We start from the raw sequence: 25,379 nt of genomic DNA on the forward strand, positions 1-25,379 counted from the left end.
ACAGGAGACAGGAGAGGTGGCTCCCTCAGATGACAGTGAAAAATTATCAAGATGACATCTTGACTACAGGACGCCTACAGAGCAATCAAACCTAATCAGAGCAGGAAAACAGAGAGACACCAAAGAGACGCCTCCAAGAAAATGTTTTTGACCATCTTAATAAGTGAATTTGTATATATGATAAAGTATAATCAGTGGTGGGTCCACAGAAACATAAACAACAGTGAGGGGGAAGAAACCAATTACTATTCCCCATAAAAGGTAATATGGCTCAACTATAATGTTTATATAGTGACAGCAACTTTTTATTTAAATTTATTACATGCTGAACAACAAGCTAAATGTTTTATTTAAATTACTCACTGTAATACTCAACACTCTATAGAATTTGGCATAATCCCCATTTTAAGAATCAGAAATAAAACTTGAAAAGGTTTTACAGACCAATGAGATCCAACACAGTGAGCCCCAGTTGCTTATTTCCTAGGGTACAGAGCCTACAAATCAAACCAGTGAGTAACTCTTGCCTTCATATCATATACTAGCAAAACAGTAGCCCAACGTCAAGGATGGAGGAGACAGAACTCTCATTTATGTAAACAACCTACACAACACCCAACTGCAGACACTGCAGTCTCTAACACACAAGACCTGTGGCTAGAGACACTGTAATTTGCAGCCCACCTTAGCACCATCTCCCTAACTTTTCCTGACAGTCATATACGCTCAGAAAAATAGCAAAGTTATTTGCTAAAAAATAGCAAACAACATGAACATTTAAAATAAAAAAGTAAACCCTTTAATATTTTCAAGAATTTAAAAAATCACTGTGTGAATCGAAGGTCCACTGGAACTCTGAAACTAGGAGGTCACTGGTGACCACTGCCAACAGAGCTTAGAACCCTGGACTGGAAAAAGCCAAGATGAATGAGGGAGAGGGACAGTAAACTAACTAATCATACTTGCAAGAAGTAGTAACCAGAAGGAGATACAGAACAAAGTAGAATTTAGTAAGGATGAGGTACACTGAGCAATTCTAATACACTGTAAGCACCGTGAGGACAGTGATTACATCCATCCTGTCACTTTGTTCTTCTAAATACATATTTACTGAATAAAAGAGGCCTATCCATAAGCCAAAGAGGAGATAACTGAGAGGCATTAAACTGAAATAGCAATAAAAAGAATCCCTTGGACAAGAAGAGGGAGCCCTCTCTCAGGCCAACAGAATGAATAAAAGGGCGGGTGCAACAGCAGCCAAATTTTTCGAAGATTAGGAGAGACAGTCAACAGAGTTGGTTTTATCAATCTTTACTTTTTTAGTAAAAGAGACATACTAGATGAGTGGGGGGTGGAGGAACAAAAGAAAATGGCAAAGTTTTTAACCGCTACGAATATGAGAGGAAGCCGAAAGAAGTCATAAAAAAGAATTTAAAAATGATACTGATGATCCACATGTTACCATGAAAGTAATTAGAATGTCACAACTCAACTCAGTAATTAAAGTAGATGTGAGTCAAGATGAATAGATCCTTTGCTGAAACATCCCACAAAATAAAAAGAACTTGGATTTTAAACAAGAGTCCACTTAAGTCATACATGATGTCACTAGGTAAAGAGCTGCTAACTCTGGTGCCTTTCTCATATACTTTAAGCTTCAATACATATTTGAAAACATCCCTTCCTAAAGAATGTTCTCTCTCCAGTTTATTACAGTCTCAGATGCCAGATTTGCAACCTCATTAAAGGTAAAAATAACACTTTCATGTCTGTCATTAAACATGTGTTTCACTCTAATATAATATGGTGACTCAAGCTTTTGGGCCATTAAGCACTTAGACAAACTGATAAAAACTATGGCCCCTCCCCTCAGAAAAAGGCATATCCACAGAAATTTCTGCCTGAAATTTCAAGAGAATTACATCTCATCTTCACTCCCTCTCCCGTCAAAACCCATCCTGAGGAACAACCCACTCCACCTGCTCAATGATGATGGATGTCCAGGCTAAAAACCTGCTCTAAGAATTTAGCAGAGTTCTAAAATGTATTTAAAGCTTAAGGGTATTCCTTTCCAGGAAAAATGCAGACTATAACTGCTAATTCAGTCATTAAACAAAATCCTATAATTCACACACTGTTTTAATAGGCTCTATGCTTCCTCAAGAACAAAAGGTACCTGCTTGTTCCCAAAGAAACTATTAGAAAATGCTGACCCTCAATAAACTTACACGTGGTATTTAATCAACATACTACCTATGTTCTTTCTGAACAAACTTATTGTTTTCAAGATCTGCTGAGATGGTATAAACCCAATCAACTAATTGTAGTGTTCAAATAGTCTGCTGTAGAACTTCCCTGATGGTCCAATGGTTGGTTGGATCCCTGGTCCGGGAGGATCCCACACGCTTTAAGGCAACTAAGCGCCACAGCCAATTGTGCCTGCCAAGCCTCAACTACTGAAGCCCAAGCTCCTAGAGCTCATGGTTACAAGAGAAGCCACTGCAACGAGAAGCCCATGCTCTGCAACTGCAGGGGAGACCCTGCTTGCTGCAACTAGAGAAAGCCCAAGCATAGCAACGAAGACCCAGCATGGCCAAAAATAAATAAAGATTCTCTATTAAAATTACAATATTTTTTACAAGTCTGCTGTTTCAGGTGAATATAATTAACTGGAAAACACATGCATCTTCCCCTCTGAACCACACCACTTAAGGAGCATGAACTGGAAATAAACTAATCATCTATGGCCTACAAATATCCGCTTGACTCAGCTGGCCTAAATGCGGCACATAGAAAATTATGTACTTCAATGGAACATTACTCAGCCATGAAAAAGAATAAAATATTGCCACTTGTAGTAACATAGAGATCATACTGAGTGAAATAGGCCAAAGACAAAGACAACATCATCTATATGTAGAATCTAAAAAAAAGAGAAAAAAATGAACGTCTTTACAGACACACAGACACAGAAACTTACGGTTACCAAGTGGGAAGCTGGGGGAAGATAAACTAGGAATCTGGAATTAACAGATACTCATCACTGTAATTAAAATAGCTAAGCAACAAGGATTTACTGTATAGCAGGAAACTATAATCAATATCTTATAGTAACCTGTAATGGAATAGCATCAGGAAAAACATATATAACTGAATCACTCTGCCATACACCTGAAACAAACACAGGATTTTAAATCAACTAGTCTTCAATTTTAAAAAAATAAAAATAAAATACTCCCTGGAGAAGTATAAAATAATAATAATAATGTACTTGATATTAAATTTTTAATGTTAAGCCTACTCAGTTGAAAATTTAAACTGAGATTTAACTGTTTCTGCCACTTAAAAGATGATTCAATGAATGAGATGTCCAAGCAAAAGAATACTACAATGCCCTAACTGATCCAACCTATCTCCTGATCCAACCTATCCCATTTAAACTGAATCATATCCGTCCGCTCAGGGAAGCCTAGAAACTCATTATCAGCCTTCTCAAGGTCCTCTTTTTAAAAAGCCAGAGTTCTCTCTCTGCTGCCACGGTTTGATCCCTGGTCCGGGAAGATTCCATTTGCTGCAGGGCAACTAAGCCCTTGCACTGCAATTAGAGTCTGTGCACCACAAAGAAGGATCCCACGTACCACAAGTAAGACCCAACCCAGCCAAATAAGCAAATAAATATTAAAAAGAGAGAAAACAGCAAAACAAATCCAACTCCAATAACTACACATAAAAAGCTTTATCAAATTAAAAAGCTGAAAATGAAAAAAAAAAAAAAAAAAAGCTGAAAATGGAGAGTGGAAATATATATGGCAAAATAATGTAGAATGGTCATATTATTTCATGTTTAGGGAACATGTTAAAAGTTTTTAAGAATCTATTTTAGTGACAAAGCATTTCTACAAAAAGGTGGCAGTAAAACAAGAATATCCAGCTGGAAATAATTTTCTTAGTATTCTTTTAGTCAAGAACTTCCCCGGAGATTCAATAGTGAACACGAGTCCAATCACTAGTCCAGTTACATCCCACGTGCCATGCAGCAACTAGGCCTGTGTGCCACAACTACTGAGTCCAGTGCTCTGGAGCCCGTGAGCCACAACTGTTGAGTACACTCACCCTAGAGCCCTTGTTCCACAAGAGAGAGACCCGTGCAGAGCAACTAGAAAGTAGCCCCCACACGCCAGAACTGGAGAAAACCCACGTGCAGCAATGATGACCCAGCGCAGCCAAAAATAAATTTAAAAAATAAAAAAAATCACAGTTCCCGAAGAAAAGTGTAAACACCTGAAACACTGTAAACCAACTATACTTTAATAAAAAATATAAAGAATCTTCAGATACATTATTATAATTAGTAAGTTCAGCAAAATTTTAGATACAAAATAAAAATAAATGTACAAAAATTACACCTAAGTACCAGCTAACAAAAAAAAATTCTATGTAAGTTGTCTATGGCTGCTTTTGCACTACAATGGCAGTACTGAATAGTTAAGTTACAACACAGGCAAAGCAGAAAAGATTTACTATCTGGTCCTTGAAAAAAAGTGCTCTAACTCCTATTTTAAACAGTTCACTCAGTAAAAGTGATCATTCTTCCTCAACTAGATTCAACTGAATTTCCAACAGAAGTCTAACAGGGGTTTTGTTCTCAAACCTGACAAGGTGATTCTAAAATGACACAGGGAACAAACAGTCAACAGAAGATGCTTCTTAAAACAACAAGGCGCAAGACTGACCATCCAGGTATCAAGGATTATAAGCTGCAGTATTTACCACAGTACACAACTGGGACAGGGCAGACAATCCATGCAATGGATCAGAAGAGAAAGCCCAGAAAATGATTTCCAACAGGATGCATGCGGTCAGGAAACGATGGACTTTCAAAGAAGCTAAAAGAACTGGCTGAGTATAGTTTTTAAAATGTCTTTTCCTAAACCATACATTATAAAAGTTACTTTACAGGTACTCTGCTGCTGCTGCTAAGTCACTTCAGTCGTGTCCGACTCTGTGTGACCCCATAGACGGCAGCCCACCAGGCTCCCCTGTCCCTGGGATTCTCCAGGCCAGAACACTGGAGTGGGTTGCCATTTCCTTCTCCAATGCATGAAAAGTAAAAAGTAAAAGTGAAGTCGCTCAGTCGTGTCCGACTCTTACACAAAGAGCAAAACTACTGATTTCAGAAGAAAATAAGGCTAATTTTTTTAACCCCATAAAAGGAATTTTTATCTCATGACAGTAATTGTTTTCTTAAGAGTCAAAAGGTGTTAAAATTGCAAAGATTAAAAACTTTTTTTTTGGCCTCACCATATGGCATACAGGATCTTAGTTCCCCAACCAGGGATCAAACCCATGCCCTGTGCAGTGGAAATGTGGAGTGCTAACCACTGAACCACCAGGGAAGTCCCAAAGATTAATAACTAAAATTTAAAACTTCTGTTCATAAAAAGGCAGCTGGCCCTGTGAAAATACAAGCCATAAATTGGGAAATTTTTTTATCAACATACATCTGACAAGTAGAAGTATTTGGATTTTATTAAATACTAAGATGGATAAACAACAAGGTCCTACTATACAGCACAGGGAACTATATTCAATATCCTATAATAAACCATAATGGAAGAACTATTTATATATATATATAAGTAAAACTGAATCACTTTACTGTACACCAGAAACTAACATTGTAAATCAACTATATTTCAATTAAAGAAAAAGGAGAGAAGGAAGAAACACTATGAGAAATGCCCTAGCAGTCCCATGGTTAGGACTCGAAGCTTTCACTGCTGAGGGCCCAGGTTCAATCCCTGGTAGGGGAACTAAGATCCCACAAACCACTCAGTACAGCCAAGAAAAAAGAAAGAAATACTATGAAACAAGAAGCAATAGAAAACTATCCAATAGGAAAACCAGCAAGAGTTGACCACAAGTTTACAGCAGATAACCTAAACCACCTTTAAGTTTCTATCAAAGTCCATTTAAAATATTCCAAAACAGCCTACAGATTTCTAGGATTTTATTTCCTAATGCCTTTTATCTACTGACTTTCCTCTGAATTCTAAAGTATATACATGCAATTCATATTTCAGCTTATAAATTCTCTATTTCTTCTATATTTAACTTGCCTTCCCAGACTTAAATCATAAACAAGACCAGAAACTCATTTTGTTTTGCTCCCTTTACTACTCTGTAGGTGTCAACAGAAGAGACATTTTACAAATGTGTTGAAATGACATGTGATAGAAGCTGGTATCTTTTTTTTATTGGTGTATAATTGTTTTCCAATGTTGTATCCGTTTATGCTGTACAACAAAGTGAGTATGTACACGTATATCCCAACTGTAAAAATTAAGAATAACCTAAGAAAGACCAAATCATAAGAGTCAATGATTCCAAAAAAGAACAATACATAAATTGAATTGTTTTCTAAAACAATCAGTTATGGAGACCCCAAAGCAAGCACTCCCATGATGTGAAACAATGTACCTCTATTTATAAATCTTACACATCTCAGGTTAATGAAATGACATTAAACAAGTATTTCTAGTTATCTTTTGGACCTGTGTATCTGAAACTCCAGTACTTTGGCCACCTCATGCGAAGAGTTGACTCATTGGAAAAGACTCTGATGCTGGGAGGGATTGGGGGCAGGAGGAGAAGGGGACGACAGAGGATGAGATGCTGGATGGCATCACTGACTCGACAGACCTGAGCCTGAGTGAACTCCAGGAGTTGGTGATGGACAGGGAGGCCTGGCGTGCTGCGATTCATGGGGTCGCAAAGAGTCGGACACGACTGAGCGACTGATCTGATCTTAAATTTAAAGAGAGGAGACATCATAACTCAGGATACCATTTCAGGCATCACAAGGAAAATTATGTCCCTGAAAACGATTTTAGCTAAAAAAGGTTTCACAAGCTTTGTACTGAACTAGGTGTCCTAACATCATTTATTGATTTTCTTAATAGGTCCTCTGTCAACTGGAATGCTTAAGGCTACAGGCATGTTACTGCACTCTTTTGCATACACTATAATAGCAAATAACCAATTAATGAGAACATCTATGTGTCTATTATGGTTTAAAACTTTTTCCTCTATTTGAATCTCTCACTGTCAGTACGAATAACACACTTTGCATCCTTTTTTGAGATAAACAATTTGAAGATTTTGTTGGTTTGGGTTTATTCTTTTGGTTGTATTATATAAACAAGGTTGTTATGTCAAAATTATCTTAAAAGCTTTCTTTGAGTTTAGTATTCTCAGCTATGAAAACATACATACAAATACTTTAACTATCAGGCATCATACAAATGTGAAACATACTAGTATTTCTGAAGTAAAGAGATAACTTATTTCTAAAATCACTTTCAGCATTAATACCCTATAATTCTTCACTCCATAATTCTATGCTAAATATCTAAAGTTAAGCATCCAACCAAAATCTGCCTGGCTGAGTGGGTATTCCAAGGGTAAAACCTTTTAAAAAAATCTTTTGTTTATCCACAGAGTTCAGAACAGTTATTTTTTTAATTGAATAATGTGATCCTTTTCTCACTTTATTTATCCCTCAGTGCCTCTACTTATGAAAATAAACTAGGTACATTAAAAATAACAAAATGAAACTTTCTTCTTACAGCAGTGCCATCTGGTGATGAAAATCTGCAAGTACAGAAATAGGCTAAACTGAATGGATTAAGACTGAGTTTTTCTGATTTACAAAAGACTTTTATAATAACCTTGCTATTACAACCAAACATTTTGATGGAGTATATCCAAATTCTCAGTTGTCAATCAGATTAACCATAAGCTCCTTATGTTTCAAACTATAAAAAATTTACTAATTCACTGTCTCAATATATAAACATTAAGACTTTCTATCTCCATGTGTGTGTGCTAAGTTGCTTCAGTCGTGTCCGACTCTTTGTGACCCTATGGACTGTAGCTTGCTGGCTCCTCTGACCAGGGGATTCTCCAGGCAAGAATACTGGAGTGGGTTGCCATGCCCTCCTCCAGGGGATCTTCCCTACACAGCAATCAAATCCACGGTCTCTTATATCTACTTCATAGGCGGAAGAGTTCTTCACCGCTAGCGCCATCTTCTATCTCTATTCTAATCATCAATTCTTAATTCACTTTCAACAATGAATAGGTGATTAGGCTTCTGCTCCATAGCTAAACCAAAATAACTGCTTTGTAAAACATGAAAAGTACATTGCTTAGTTTATGTTTAAATATTGTTGTTTGGAAATAACCATTTGCGATATTTATGCCAAAGGTCTTTTGTAGCAATAGTTTATGAATAACCTGGAGCAGTAAATCTTAATTAAAAGAGAAAAATGGTTATTTCCAAACCACAATATTTAAATATAATGGAATCCTCAGGGAAAAGAAAACAGAGCTCAGAAAATACAAAGTTAACAGGATGTATGATTCAACAGACAAATTTTCTTATATTTTACATAAAGGTTCTGGAGTCAGTATATTCTTAAAGCAAAGTAAAAAGCCTAAGTTACCAAAATTACTACCAATATCCTTAAAAATTACCACCAATGAATTATGAAAATGAGTAAGGCATGGAAATTAGATGTAAAAATCAACACCTTCAGCATACTCTCACATGGGGAAATTCTGTTTCCTTTTTTGGAAAAAGAGCTCTGTGTAGCAAATGACAGTACTTCTCCAATAAGCACCCAGTTGCCAGAACACAGGAATTCAGTTTACACTTGTGTTCCATCCCCTCTATCACTCTCCACCCCCAAGAACTACTACCATGGAACAGGTTCCAAGAGAATTCTTAGAATAGAAACAGACAAGAGCAAGAGATTCTAAAAATAATGCAGTAGAAACTCAAACATACATATCTCAGGTTCTCAAGTGGCAGGAAGCACCAAGTTATTTCAATCCATACAACCAAATTTTAAAAACCATATTTACTTCACCTCATTCAAAGTAAATTAAAGATGTGATAGATTTTAACAGGGATAAGAAATGCTACTACATCTGTAGAACAAAAACAAAATCAGCAAATACCACATAAAGCTCCTAGATTATCTAAAGTCCAAGAATAGTCTAAAATTACTTGCAATATAAAGAAAGTAAAACAGAATAAACCAACTTGATTAAAGTACAAAGATTTTCTCTGTAGTGGGTCATTTTTAGAAAATGGTTTATTAACTGTTATTTTTTTTTCAAGGACCTTTTGTAGATAAGATATCTCAGCTGCATTTTCAAGTGTTCCAGAATTTCAGAATGAACTCAAAATGGTTAACAGCCACCTGTACTTCTATTAAAGTTTACATGAGCAATACCACAAATTCACCATAAGATGGTAACTAAAATTAGACATAAAAAAGACATTAAAAAAAATAGGTAAAAATTTATCTAAAAACCATATAAACCCTAAAAGAAAAACAAGGGTACATTTGGTCATTCTGAGGAGTTACAGAACACTTGCTGATAACATGACGATAACTGTGAAGATGTTGGTGAAAGCACCAAGGGCTTGAAGACAGTATCACAAAGTATCAGCACTGGAAGATACCTCTGAAACCAGGAGGTTCACAGAGTATTTCATCTACTGACTGCATCAAGAAAAAATTATATTCCAGAAACAGCAAAATCAATGTCTTTTTTTCCCCCCCAACAGAAGATAATACACCCACACAACATGAATTATGTAATCAGCTAAGGGCTCAACTACTAAGAACAGAAGCAAGCCTCCATCAAGAATGCTCACAAACAAACTTCCCTGGCAGTCGAGTGGTTAAGACCGTGCTTCCACTGCGATGGCGGCGGGGGGCGGGGGGGGGGGTGTAGTGCAGGTTTGACCCCTGGTCAGGGAACTAAGATCCCACAGGCCATGCGTTAAGGCCAAAATAAAAAAAAGAATGCTCACAGAGATGCTGTTCACTCAGTCCTGAGGCCAGCAGTGCCAGAGCTATCTTAGACTGGCAAGGCTGGGTGGGTCAGGGGTCCTTCATCCGTATCAGACTCATTCACTCATTCGCAATATCCTGAAACCATTAAGCTATGACAATAACAACAGCAGCAAATGCAAACTGTTTATCATGTACCAGACACCGCTGAAGTGCTTTATACATACAGCATTGTCATTACCTTCCCAACAGCACTCTGAAATACATACTAACGCTACTCCCATTTTACAGACAAGAAGAAACGAAGACAAAGATTCAAGTGGTAAAGCCAAGATTCAAAACCAGGCCATCTGGCTCCACAGTCTGTGCTCTTCCCCACTATTTTATGCAGCAAGCATATGTATCAATTATAGATAAACAACACATTCCAAGTCAGCTTCCCTGTCTTGAAGACAGCATTACTACTGTTAGTGCCACCTTAATAACTCACCTCTGGTGCAAAAAGATCTGGTTCTGGGTCCAAATCTCACCTAACTTCCCAGCCTTTCAGATACCCAGAGGGGCTCCCTTAGCTCTCTATTGTAATGATATGCTAATCGGATGTTTTATTATTTATACTTAACTTCCAATATGTGTTCTTGCTTTTTCTATCAAGAAAATATCCATTATTCTCAACCTTTTTCTGCAGAGGAAATTCATCTTTTCATTCCTGCAGAGAACAACACTGATTTACATTAAGGACCTCAACAAATTTGGAAGGCCCAAAGCAGCCAGCAAGGGCAAGTCTACAACCCCAGCTCAGGGGAGAGTAAGGCAGCTACAGTGCCAAGGAACTCCAGTGTGAGCCCCAATTCCACACAGCTAAACTGCTTGTGCCATGCGTGCCAGGAGCTGACCAAGCTGGTACTTTTTTATTCTCCGCAGCTGCTGAGGGCAGGGTCAGGCCTCGAGCAGCTGGTGGACAAGGTTAACTCCCCTACACCAAGGCGTCGCACACAATGTTATCTGCTATTTTGTACACTTAATCTGCCCACAGAAAAGATGAGTGCTGGTGAACACCTGAACATTATGGGACATCAAAAAGTGTTTGGCATAGTCATATTTCTCTTTGCGGTTATCTAAGGTCAGTCAAGAAAAAGTATTTAATTGCCTAATAGCTGCTTCCATACATCTGTCCCACTCCTCCACTGCTAACTTCTTGGCTCTAAACCCTGGCTTTTAACTAAGATCTTAGTTCAGCAGCCACCTCATGATGATTTGCCCTCCTATCCCTTGAAAAGCCCCTAGGTATTCATGAGCAGTCTTAACCCTTTCAGGTCTTTTCTCTGAAAAAAAAAAAAAAAAAAAGGCAGGGGAGAGGGTTTCAGACTTTGCTGACGGTCCAGTGGTTGAGACTCTGTATTTCCATCCCTGGTCGGGGAACTAAAATCCCATACACCTCACAGCATGGGAAAAAAAAAAATTCTTAAAAATAAAAATCTTTTTAAAAAAGAGGAGATGTTGGAGGGGGTCCCTATACTATACAGCATTTTAAAAGATCTACAAGTTACAGTACTGTACTTTTTATTTACATTGCATTCAAACAAGCACTCCCCAAATAATAACCAGGATGTTACCTTCATTTTTTTTTTTTTTTTTTAGGATGTTACCTTCAGTAGAGGGTTACTACACCACAAAGACTAGTAAAGAGTTCAGTTTTCTTTTTTATTTAAAAAAAAAAAAAAAAACTTACACTGGAACTAGATTAAAATAGAATTTCTATAAATCATCCACTTATCAGAATATAATATTAACAGCTTTCTCATAAATCCATAATAATTCTTGCTAAACAGACACTCACTTTTTTTTTCTTGCTCTACTTATAGCAGATTCTGTTCCTCTTCCTATGTTATATACTCTGGTCTTGCTCTCCCAGAATTAGTACTCACCCACATAAACAGTGACACATCTAGAGTCTGCTTTCAACCTCCATTCTAAACCTATCTACCTCACAGGCTGTGGCTACAAGGAATTACTCTATACCCATTATCTTCTAATGACCTATAATGAAATATAATCTGAAAAGATACTGAATCACCATGTTGAAATTAACACAACATTGTAAAGCTACTATACTTCAAAATTTAAAAACAATTACTAGATAACTATGCCATTATCTCCTGCCCTGTTCTGATCCTGTGGTTGCACAATGGGCCTAAGGAACCAACAGAAGGGTGAAACAAGTAAAGCAGGAGCACAGAAAAACTCTACTCTGCAAAAATGCTAGAAAGTCAACCCAGGTTTGTCAGCTTACTCATGACCTAATGTGGCTTTCCAACCATGTCTAAATCTCCACTCTTAAGTGGTGATACTTCCAGAAGCATCAGGAATTTCCCATCATCAAATAAACAAAGTTTAAGACTCTGGAATAGTGAGTGGATCACCATCCATCACCACCCCTAGTTGCGTAGTACAATCACTTGAGCAATTTCTAAAAAATGAAACCAGGTCCTATTACATCAGGCTCAAAATAGTTAAGACCCAGACAGCAATACTGTTTTTTAAAAGTTCTCCAAGCAGTTCTTAAAAAATTAAACAAAGAGTTACCATATGACCAAGCAATTCCAATCCTAGGTACATACTCAGGAAAACTGAAAACAAATATTTACTCAGAAATTCACACATGGAATGTCCATAAGGAGCATCGGTCATAATAGCCAAAAAGTAGAAACAATCCAGTGATGAATGGATAAATAAAATGTGATATAACCATACAATGATTAGTCAAGTACTGAAAGGAACAAACTTCTGATAAAAACTACAACATGGATGAACATTGAAACCGTTAAGTGAAAGAAGCCAGTCACAAAAGACCAGATATGTATACTGTATTACTCCATTTACATGTAATGTCCAGAAAAGGCAAATCCACAGAGACAGAAAGTATATTAGTGGATGGGATCAGGAAAGAATGGGCAAACTGGTCGTGAGAATGGGGGGGCGCCTTCTTTTTGGGGTGATGAAAATGTACTAGAAATATTGATACTCACACAACTTTGTGAATATACTAAAAATACTGAACTGCATACTTTAAAATGATGAATTTTATGATATATAAATCATATATCAATTTTTTAAAAAAACAAGCTCTGCAGATTTCTAATGTGCAGCCAGGATGTCACACCAACTACTTAGCAGCAGTGGTTCTCAAAAGTGTGTTATCCAGACCGGCAGCATCAGCACTACCCAAGAACTTGTCACAAATACACATTCCAAAGGTCACCCCAGATCTGGTGCATCAGAAATGTTTAAACAAGACTTGATGCACAATAAAGTTTGAGAATTGCTGCCCTCAAAAGAACCTTAGATGAAAACGTTGTTCCTGTTGGTTCCAATTGAAAGGTGAGAAAACTACAAAAAACATAATTTCACTTTATTATTTTACCCATAATAGTCATTCAGTCATACAAAGTTCCAAAAAAAAAAAAATGAAAAATGGAAAAAAATAAAACCACCACCTACACTTCCATCACCCCAAAATAACTACTGTTAACAGTTTAGTGAATAGCCTTCCAGTTTTTATTTGTCGTACATCATTGTAATTCACGAGAAATTACTCTACCACACTTTTATCACAGAACATTAACATATAAACTATTATGTAAAAGCAAGGTGGCAATATAATTATAGCACCTTGATTACCCTAGTCAGTTGAGAAATCAGGTATATTACAAGAATATGAAAGAAAATTCTTTAGGTGCCAAAATGTTTTTGGCTCCAAGCCTTTTTGATATAATTGCCTCCTAAAATGCAGTATTTCTCTTCATTGGCAAATACAGTACAATAAACATGATTTAACTTTTACTGATTCTACATCAGTTATTCTAACCATGTGATGGGTAAATGTGAGGAATTAGTTTGAATCTATTCTAAATCCGGGGCATGCCCAGGAACTTGCTTTCCTAAATAAATTCATCATATCATTATCTTTCCTGTCTTGGCCTCTTTCTCAAAGTGGCAGCATTTACACATCTGCATGACTTCTGGGCAGCACAGTATGGCCACGTTCCAAAAATATTTCTGAACCCAAGGACAACAGGATCTTTCAGGCTGTTTCCTTGTTTGTTTTAAAATTATCTGCATTGTTTCACTGCCTTGAGGGGGAGAGGAGGCGAGACAACAACTTTCCACCTTTAAACATTCTTGTGAGAAGCCCTCAAATGTTTCCTCACTTTGTGCAGGTTGTTCTATGGTAGCGTGAAAGATTAAGAGACAACCTTACCTACCTGTAAGCATCCACTGAGCCGTTGATGTCAACGCACATCAGGCACCAAAAAAAAATACCAGGCCTATTTCATGGGTATTAAAAAGTCATAATAAATTGCCAGCTGGATGGTCCCATCTCAAATTCACCTATCCACATCCTAGTTTGACTTGGCTCTTCCCCAACCACATTCAGCTGCATTTATCCCCACCTACCCTCTCAAGAGAATCTAGTGAGGTCTCAGAGCCATTGGAACACAACAGACATAATGCCAACAGTAGTCTTAGTCTGTGATGAAGACTGAGACATATTTTTGTAAATTTTTTGCCTTCACACCCTCACTCCCATTTTGCCACCACCCTCCATTGGAGAAAGATGAACTTCTCACTAGTTGCTCATTCCCAAGGCCTTTATAGCAAAGAGGATAAGCAAGGAAAAGCCACCTTCTTCCTTTGGGTTATTTTTTCTTCCTGAGACCCACTGAGAAAGGGTAGGCTAACCTACCTCCCTATTCTTGGGGATACAAGTTCGATACGCCAAATCTTTGTTTTAGTCAAGTCATATTGACCAGAATCAGTTACAAAGATAACGCTAGGCCAAAACTTTATCTTAAACTGTAATGCCAGTTTAATTCTTGCCTCTTATTTTCAAGAACAGAAAAGCCATAACAATACCCAACACAGGAAAATTTCCAAACTCCTCAAGATGTGAAAAGAACTTCAGGAAATATCCCAATTCAACAGCACTCAAAATATTACCCAGTTTAACCCATGATCACTTAAAAAGTTTTAATCCATTCAGTTCAGTTCAGTCACTCAGTTGTGTCCCACTCTTTGCAACCCCATGAACTGCAGCACACCAGGCCTCCCTGTCCATCACCAACTCCCGGAGTTCACCCAAACTCATGTCCATCGAGTCAGTGATGCCATCCAGCCATCTCATCCTCTGTCGTCCCCTTCTCCTCCTGCCCCCAATCCCTCCCAGCATCAGTCTTTTCCAATGACTCAACTCTTCGCATGAGGTGGCCAAAGTACTGGAGTTTCAGCTGCAGCATCACCTTCCAATGAACACCCAGGACTGATCTCCTTTAGGATGAACTTTAACCCATTATCTCACATTAATTTATTGTTTTGGTTTTTGGGCAAAGCGGCATCTCTGCTAACCACTCTAATACAGTAAACTGGATATTAGTGGTCAAAGTGATTAAATCCCTACTATACTTCAATAGACAAAACTTTACAAATCTTCAGTTCTTTTTACTTTTTATTTGAATTTTAGTTGATTTACAATATTATATTACAAATCTCTATCAATTACAAATCTTCAATACTTACTGAAAACAGATAACAAAATATTTCAAGTTACTCTTATTTTTCACAAATCATTTTAAACATTTGGCACTCAATTGTTACAAATACATAAACATTTTACAATTGATTTAAAGGTTCAGTATATTCATTGTTAAGCTATTTGAAAACAGCTCTATCATAAGCCAAAAATATAAACACTAATTTTTTAAGTACTTCATACCCACAGCTTTTCCTTAGTTTTTCAACTTTCCTCATATACCTCAGGATACACAGTCCTGAATTGCTTGACTTTTTTTCCTTTCTTTAAAGCATATTTGTATATTTATTCTAACAGCATGTTTATTACTGTTTCGCTCATGCCAAAAGCAACTTTTTAAAAAATGGCAGTTACCTGAAGAATGTACCTACCAAAACAGAGTCATGCAATCCATGTAAATCTTAACACACCTGTCACTTACGTACCAGGCTCAGTTTTCATCCAAACCAAAGAGAAAATTCCTTAGTGAGGAAATTTCCAACAGCTACACTGAGAAAATATTCCATATTCTTTTAGTTCTCACAAGAATGTGCACAAAAACTTGTTCAACTATTCTCAACATCCAGATTTTCAAAAACAACGGCTTAGAAAAATTACCTTCTCAGTCCTCAGAAACTACATGTTCTATCTCGCAAGCAGTGACTACATAAGCTGTTTTTCTCAAAAAGAATACACTCACTGCCTCCATTTCCTCACCAAACATCTCCTTGACTTTCAGTCTGGTTTCTACCACCTTAACACGCCAACAAAAGGAAAGCTACTATTCCCCCAAGTCATTACTGACTCCTAGTAATTGTCAAACTTCTCTTGTTCTCATCAGTCTTTCACCTATCTCTGGCATGTGACACACTGTATAACTTTTTCTCTTGGTTTCTCAGATACTACACCATCTTAGCTCTCTCTTGTCTTCAAATCCTCAGCGGCATCACATCTTTCTCCCACCTCTGAAAGAATATTGTTCAATTCTTAAGCACGTTCTCCCTTCCCACAGAAATGTTATGCCCTACTAGCATCAATTATTACCTTTAACTTCAAAGCAAAAGCTAAAGACTATGTCTCTCCAGAGATTCAGCCTCCAAGTAACTGCCTATTAGACAGTTACATACACATATAATGGAGTTCATCCAAAACGATCTTACTTGAAGATTTCCGAAATTTTCCAAGTAGCCAACAGCATTTTCCAGGTGTTCCAGAGCTCAAAACCTTTAAGCCATTCTTTTAATGAACTCCTTCCTATACCCATTTAAGGATTTAAGGCCTTAAACCTATGCCTTCCTTTACATTCTCTGCCATCAACTTACAACAGGTACCTGATTAAGGGTTACTGTTTGTACTTAAAGTCTCTAAGGTTCTAAGCAGTTCTAAGGCATCTTTATCAACTAGAGTATCAGTAATTGCCTCTTCTCTACTTCACTGAAATGACATACCCCTATTTACCTGTCTGAACTATCTTAATTATGAAACTAATGCCAAAGTTGATCAAAATGTTTAATCTTTCAGAATACTGCTAAACTCTATCAAACAACAATATCACTTGGGTTTCCCTGGTGGCTCAGCAATAAAGAATCCACCTGCCCATAGGAAGAAGCCCTAGAGAAGGAAATGGCAAAGCACTCCACTATTCTTGCCAGGGAAATCCCACGGACGGAGGAGCATGGCCGGTTACAGTGCACGGGGTCACAAAGAGCAGGACACAACTGAGCAACTAAACGACAACAAACTTCATTAACTTCTGTTCACAGACCATCAATCATCACAAATACAAGGTCTTTATTCCATTCCGATCCCTACACTTGGATCAAATCGGCCTTGTCATTCTTCCTAACTGCACCTGGTTTTGGTTTTGTTTTGGCTGCTCTGGATCTTGGTTGCGGCACGTGGGATCTAGCTCCCTGACCAGGGATCGAACCCAGGCCCCCTGAATTGGGAGCATGGAGTCTTAGCCACTGGACCACTATGAAAGTTCCTATTTTGCTTTTTCCATCAACCCTTCATAAGACATATTTTCTCAACAGCATACTAAACATATCTCCATTTTCTCATTTTCTGTCCTTCAATGTAAACAGCAATTAGTCTTTACTTGATGTCCATAATAACTATGATTATTTTACTGTTTCTTAACAATATACTCGGAGAAGGCAATGGCACCCCACTCCAGTACTCTTGCCTGGAAAATCCCATGGATGGAGGAGCCTGGAAGGCTGCAGTCCATGGGGTCGCTAAGAGTCTGACACGACTGAGTGACTTCACTTTCACTTTTCACTTTCATGCATCAGAGAAGGAAATGGCAACCCACTCCAGTGTTCTTGCCTGGAGAATCCCAGGGACGGGGGAGCCTGGTGGGCTGCCGTCTATGGGGTTGCACAGAGTCGGACATGACTGAAGCGACTTAGCAGCAGCAGCAACAATATACTAAACAGCCCTACTTAACAGCAGCTTGAGTTCTTAAGCGTAATTTTTACAGCCTTCCTGTTGTTCTTAGGATGTGCCAGTGTGCTATCAATGGCCGCTTCTCAGTGCTGTGTGCCTCACCTTCCTCAAAGGACACACCTAAACTGGCAGAGAGCTTACAGACCAGCTCACCATGCTGATGAGAACAGCTAGTAAAATCAGAATGGAAAACTCAAGCAAAAGCAAGTGTGTTGCTTTGTTTTTAAACCACAGAAACCAAGTCCAACCAAACCAGTGACTAAATCCTAACACATAAAGCAGATAAAGTCAAATGGGTCTAGAGGAACTAGACACAGGAGTTCAAGGGCCCCACCTGCATATATCCATTCCTCATTCCCCGTCCATTACAAAACCCCAGCCTTACGTACCACAAATGTGGACATTGTTTGACTTATCAGCTAGCACTTGGCTGTACTCCTGACAGAAGTATTTCAGACAGATAAAGTAGTATAGTATTATGATTAGGAGTACAGTCTTGGAAGTCGCACAAATTACTAGATTAAGTAACCTTGAGCATTTTACTCTTTCACAAGTCTGTAAGGAGCACCACACAAGATAATGTACCTCACTCAAATGGTTAAACTAGATCATAACTGGTAGCAACTATAGGATTAAAGTACACTGACCACTTTCTTTGTTAAGTGTTTCAAAATATTGTTGATTTATTCAAACAACTGAAATAACTTTACTGAGGTATAATGAGTATTGTAGAGTCCACTCTTAAGTGTACAATTCAGTGATTTTTAGTATTTATGAAGCTGTACAACTATCACTACAGGCCTGAAGTCACTGCAACAAAATCCTTTGTGACCCTGGTCATTTCTTTGTCCCACAGATGTCTAGACCAAAGTATATAAATTGGTTCAGGGTATGCCAGCTACATCCCATTACAGCTGGGATCTTTTGGTAAAGTGAGATAAGCACCAGAACAATTAAACAGCTCAAACTGCCTTTAAAAAAATGAAAGTTGAAAGTTCTTTGATTAAAATAGTAAATGGCCTCCTCTAGCTAACAAGAATTTTATTCCTGTCACCACTACCTGGAATGTTCTGTACAGGGGTATTTTTTCCACCATTAACTTAGCACTCCCAATCACAAGGAATTAAAAGGATACTAAATAAGGTGAAGTACCTAAACTAAGAATTTTTTTAAGAGGTCATCTGATCTTCAACAATTCAAAGAAGCATTCACCAAGTAACTGATATTACAGGAAATTTCTCATCAAAATAAAATGAGATCTTGATTGGAGGAGAAATGTTGAAACATCTAGTAAGTTCCAATAAAACACTTACCCAAAAAAATGTTGAAAGCTACTAACTTACATTAAGAATAACTTTCTTTTTTACTGCTGCTGCTGGCTACAAATAAACTACCAAGCCAAGGCCAAACAAAAGATACAGTAAGATGGTAACCCAAATAACACCAAATTCCAATAAAACTTCATTATGATGAAATTCAAAATGTTTTAACAAAAGAAACAATTTTAACTTCAGGAATTTGGGAAGAACCCAGGAGAAGTAAGGCTCAAACTCCTAATACTTCAAGGAAGCCTTGGCCAATACCTGGAATCAGCTGACAGTGTGTTCCTCTGTCACTCCCAACAGCATCCTGATTCCTAACTGCACTGTCTTTCCACTGGAATTAAGCACCAAAAGAACAGGGACAGTGCATTATTCACCTATATCCCTAGCACCTAACAACTGCCAACAAGTAGCAGTAAATGTTTGTTCAACTGAACACCTGTACAGTAGCATATACCAGTAACATCAAAAAACTGTTATTCAGACCTAATCTGGATTAACCTATATTCTGAGCATTCCAGAGAATTGTCATGAGAATATACTATCTAAAAGTTTTTATAAATATAATAGTTTGGCTTCATTCTCACACATTAAAAAGGGAACTTTAATCAGTGTTTCAAAACTTGGGGTGGGCAAAGGAATAACAGGATACACTTTGAGCCTTCTAAGAGTCCAAAAAAGTTACACTTATCCTACAATAAAATGAAATTTATTTAACATTTACAAGAATTATCTTAACTAAGTAACAGTGTCAAAGATATGGTTTTTCCAGTAGTCATGTATAGACATGAAAGTTAAACCATAAAGAAGGCTGAGCACTGAAGAATCGATGCTTTCGAACTGTGGTGCTGGAGAAGACGCTTCAGAGTCCCTTGGGCTCCAAGATCAAACCAGTCAGTCCTAAAGGAAATCAACCCTGAATGAATATTCACTGAAAGGACTGATGCTGTAGCTCCAATACTTTACCCACCTGATGCAAAGAGCTGACTCACTAGAAAAGACCCTGATGCTGGGGAAAATTGACAACAAAAGGAGAAGGGGGCACCAGAGGATAAGATGGTTGGATTAAGTTATCACTGACTCAATGGACACGAGTTTGAGCAAACTCAGGGACACAGTGAAGGACAGAGAATCCTGGCGTGCTGCAGTCCATAGGGTCACAAAGAGTCAGACAGGACTTAGCGACTGAACAAGTAACAGCAATAGTTAACTCTTGCTTATCAGATGATTTTCTGACTGGCAGTTACATCTGATAAATAATTGAGAAAATAATCACTAAAGAAATGGATTATTATTCAGTAATGTACTTTAGTGACAATAACTAAATAGGGTAAAAAGAAACAGAAACCCTGACTGAATAGGGAGGTTATAAAAGATATTTTGTGAACAGTTGGGAAAATCTGAATGTGGATGTCAAATTTTATTGACATTATACATTATATTTTAAATAAGCATTCCCTTTCCTAGGTGTAAAGATGTTATTGTGGCTATTTATGAGAAGTTTTTATTGTGAAGAAACACTTGCTAAGGAAACATTTAGGCATAAATGTCAAGATATTTGCATTTTACTTTCAAATCACTTAGACTCAAAAGATAATGCATGGAGTATATACAGAGAAAACTCAATGTGAATATTAAGTAATAACTCTTGTTCAAAGGTATACAGTATACTCCTTCAGCTTTTACAAATTTGAAAAATGTCTTTAAATTGGAGGAAGCCCAACAACAAAGAAGAATTAAAACTGCAAAAAGGACAGAAAAACAATAAAGACAAGTACAGGACCATATGGCAAAAATGTACCTGAAACATCCATAATTACCAAAAACATGAATGGTCTCCATGCTCCAGTTTTTAAAAGAGAAGTTGGCAGGTTGCAATAAGAAAGCAAAATCCAGCTGTGTGTTGTTCAGAAAAGATCTATCTTAAACATCCCACTAGAATTGGCTAAAACAAAAAATTAAAGCAATACCAAATGTTAGCAAGAATGTGGCACTCTCACCAATTCAGTCTTTAAGAATTTAGCTCCAATGTCAAACATATCTGTTGTATGCACGAATTATATTTTCCTATAGGTATCCAGAATGAGACTAGCTATGTAACATCCTCAAGAGAACTGAGAAAATAGTCACTTTCTATATTCTGTGGTTCAAATGGTGGCTCAGATGGTAAAGAATCCACCTGGAATGCAGGAGGAGACCTGGGTTCGATCCCTGGGTTGGGAAGATCCCCTGGAGGAGGGTACGGCAACCCACTCCAGTATTCCTGTCTGGAGAATCCCATGGACAGAGGATAGGTGGGCTACAGTCCCACTCAGGTGGGCTACAGTCCATGGAGTCGCAAAGAGCTGGACTGAATGACTAAGCCCAGCACCCAGTGGTTCAAATGAGCCTAGTTAAGAATGACTATATAACACTGGGCTTCCCAGGTGGCTCAGGGGTAAAGAGATGCAGGAGACACAGGTTTGATCCGTGATCCAGAAGATCCCACATGCCATGGAGCAACTAGGCCCATGTGCCACAACTACTGGAGCCTGTGTTCCAGAGCCCAGTAACTGCAACTACTTAGCCCAAGTGCCACAACTACTAAAACCCAAAAGCCCTAGAGCCTATGCTCCACAAGAGAAGCCACTGCAATGAAAAGCCCATGCACCACAACTAAAGAAAGCTCATGCACAGCAACAAAGACCAAGCACAGTCAAAAATGAATAAATAAAAACTTTTTTCTTAATTTCCCCTTAAAAAAAAAAAATCCACCTGCAATGCAGGAGATTCGATCCCCGGGTTAGAGAGACCCCTGGATAAGGAAATGGCAACTCACTCCTGTATTCCTGCCTGGGAAATCCCAAGGACAGAGGAGCCTGGGGGGCCACAGTCCATGGGGTCGCAAAGGGTCAGACTTAGCGACCAAAACGACGCTAATAATTTGGGATTACCTGTTAAAATTACACATACCCTACACACAACCCCAAAATTCCACTCTCAGTCATACAATCTCAGCAAACTAGTTTACTCATTTTGAGGTGGGGTGCAAATGGAGACATGGAGAATAAGTATAATTTGTAATCGAAAAAAAAAAAAACTGGAAATGAGACAAACATTCATCACAATAAAATAAGATGCACCATATCCTTACAATGGAGTAACATACTACTGAAAATGATGGAGAAGAATCAATATGGATGAATCTAAAAGATGTGAAGTATCCAGAGAATCACACAATCCCATTTAGATCAAGACTGAAAACGGGCAATACTAAACTATATATTATTTATGGATACATAGCGAGTAAAAATTATTCTTAAAAATAGTAAGACCAAAATAATCGGGTAATGGTAACCGTGCCCCCAAGGAAAAAGTAACTTAGGAGATGGAATACACAAGGGAGTTTAAGGTGGTATTAATGTTCCATTTCTTGGTTGGTCATTTTATTTTTGGCTTTGAAAACTCCACTTTTTTTCTACTTCATATACCTCCTTTGGCATGTAGTTTATATTTTTCAATTAAAAAAAAGTATGCAAGGTATGATCTCATTCTTTTCAAAGTGTACACTTTAGGGAAAAAAGAAAAAAGATTTATATTAAAATGTTAAACGATAAGTCACTTTTTTTTTCCAAATTTTCTAAAATGCATTTTCTTATGTAAAACAGTCCCAGCCAGCCTGACCCAAAAACCAATCTTAAAATGGAAATTTGTAAATTAACTTGAAAAAAGAGAGGGGAAGAACTGGTTTGGTCTAGGAAACAAGTTAGGCTTGTCGATAAATCCTAAAGACAGTTACTTTTTCCCTAGACCTTATTTCAGTTAAATTTATATATATTTTTTTAATTTTATTTTATTTTTAAACTTTACATAACTGTATTAGTTTTGCCAAATATCAAAATGAATCCACCACAGGTATACATGTGTTCCCCATCCTGAACCCTCCTCCCTCCTCCCTCCCCATTCCATCCCTCTGGGTCATCCCAGTGCACCAGCCCCTAGCATCCAGTATCGTGCATCGAACCTGGACTGGCAACTCGTTTCATACATGATATTTTACATGTTTCAATGCCATTCTCCCAAATCTTCCCACCCTCTCCCTCTCCCACAGAGTCCATAAGACTGTTCTATACGTCAGTGTCTCTTTTGCTGTCTCCTACACAGGGTTATTGTTACCATCTTTCTAAATTCCATATATATGCGTTAGTATACTGTATTGGTGTTTTTCTTTCTGGCTTACTTCACTCTGTATAATAGGCTCCAGTTTCATCCACCTCATTAGAACTGATTCAAATGCATTCTTTTTAATGGCTGAATAATACTCCATTGTGTATATGTACCACAGCTTTCTTATCCATTCATCTGCTGATGGACATCTAGGTATTTTTTTAAGCCCACTTATTCTCTTGTTTTGGAGAAGGCAATGGCACCCCACTCCAGTACTCTTGCCTGGAAAATCCCATGGACGGAGGAGCCTGGTAGGCTTGCAGTCCATGGGGTCGCTAGAGTCGGACACGACTGAGCGACTTCACTTTCACTTTTCACTTTCATGCATTGGAGAAGGAAATGGCAACCACTCCAGTGTTCTTGCCTGGAGAATCCCAGGGACGGGAAGTCTGGTGGGCTGCCGTCTATGGGGTTGCACAGAGTCGGACACGACTAAAGCGACGTAGCAGCAGCAGCAGCAGCAGCATTCTCTTGTTTATGATCTGACAACAAACATTATTATCAAATGAAAAATCCCACCTTCCAAACCACACACATTCCAGCTGAGTAGACATGTACAATACAGACAGCACTATACACCTTCCCCAAGCCCGTGAGACTGCAAAGACATTTCAAGTCTTCATCTGCTTGCTTAGGAAGCAGCAATGTTATGGTGGCAAATAAGAGTCAGAAGGAATACAACCTCCTCAGCTGAGACTTGCGTGTTGAGTATTTTTGTATGTGGCTGAAGGAACAGAAGGCAAAAAAGAGAGAGAAAACAAGGGAAAGAGAAAGAAGAGGAAAACAGGAGGACAGGAATGGAAAGAATTCAAGAAGACAAAGAGGGAGAAAGACATTAATAGCAAGAAGGAACGCTGAGCTTCTCAAAGTCTCCACAGGTATACCTAGAGCTGATTTGATGAGAAGATTGAGACATGGCAACCCACTCCAGTACTCTTGTCTGGAAAATCCCATGACCAGAGGGGCCTGGTCAGCTACAGTCCATGGGTTCGCAAAGAGTCGGATACAACTGGGCAACTTCTTTTTCTTTCTTTTCTTTCTTTTGTGACATGTAAAAATTTTTGAGTAAAGAACAAAGCATTAAAGTATTGGGGGAACTCCCTGGCAGTCCAGTGGTTAGGACTCCACAATTCCACTGCAGAAGGCATGGGTTTGGTCCCTGGTCAGGGAACTAACACCCCAGATATCACGACGTGGACATACAAATCAAGTATTAGTGGATTATGTATGTATAGCATAACTTAAAATGAGTAAGCTCCTATGTGACAACTTACATAAAAAGTTAATAACAAAAGAAATGAAGGTATAGCAACAAGTCTAAATCCAAATAAAATTCTCTCCTCTACAAATCCTTGAAAATAATCAGAGTTCAATCTAATCAAACATATGTTCTATTATTTTTAGAGTTCCAAATGAAAAAAAAAAAAAAACAACGCATTGCTAACACCCTTTAAAAGTAGAGCATTGCCTAGTCTTAAATGAAACACCTACCCCTTGGTCCAAGCCTCGTTTCATAAATTAATTCCAAACAGTGAACTGGGTTTCAATTTAATTGAGCTCATAACTCCAGTATGAAAATGAGTTTTCTGAAAACTGAAACACACTATAATACACATGCTATGTCAGCCAGAATTTCACAAGCCTGTTCTTCAAAACCTAGGCCAAGAAATTTCAAAACTAAAATAACTTTTAAAAGTACAGAACAAGCATCTTTGAGAAAAACACTGTCAGGAAAATATACAAAGAGTAGGAGAGGGACTTCCCTGACAGTCCAATGATTAAGACTGCACTTCCACTGTAGGGGGCATGGGTTCAATCCCTGGTGGAGAAACTTAAGATCCCACACGCCACTCAACATGGCCAAAAAAATAAAATTTTTAAAAGTAGGAAATTTCAGCATACATAGTTGACATTATAATTGTCAAAACAAAACCAACTAATTTGATTCTTGGACTTAAAAAA

General features: G+C 37.9%; 1 protein-coding gene across 7 annotated transcripts in view; it reads right to left on the bottom strand.

The window, feature by feature from the left end:
- UBAP2 (ubiquitin associated protein 2) overlaps nt 1-25,379 on the bottom strand; it is a 119,721-nt gene that overhangs the window by 90,536 nt on the left and 3,806 nt on the right. Inside the window, exons 2-3 of one of the 7 annotated variants that reach the window (XM_055578835.1) lie at nt 23,782-23,899; nt 21,032-21,156 (exon numbers count right to left, since the gene is read on the bottom strand). The exons of the other annotated variants lie outside the window; for them this stretch is intronic. Coding sequence (XP_055434810.1) covers nt 21,032-21,053 — 22 coding nt within the window. The 5' untranslated portion in view covers nt 21,054-21,156; nt 23,782-23,899. The remainder of the gene's footprint in view (nt 1-21,031; nt 21,157-23,781; nt 23,900-25,379) is intronic. 7 annotated transcript variants of the gene reach the window in all.

The sequence above is a fragment of the Bubalus kerabau genome, chromosome 4, assembly GCF_029407905.1.
Source record: "Bubalus kerabau isolate K-KA32 ecotype Philippines breed swamp buffalo chromosome 4, PCC_UOA_SB_1v2, whole genome shotgun sequence".
Lineage (NCBI taxonomy): Eukaryota > Metazoa > Chordata > Mammalia > Artiodactyla > Bovidae > Bubalus > Bubalus kerabau.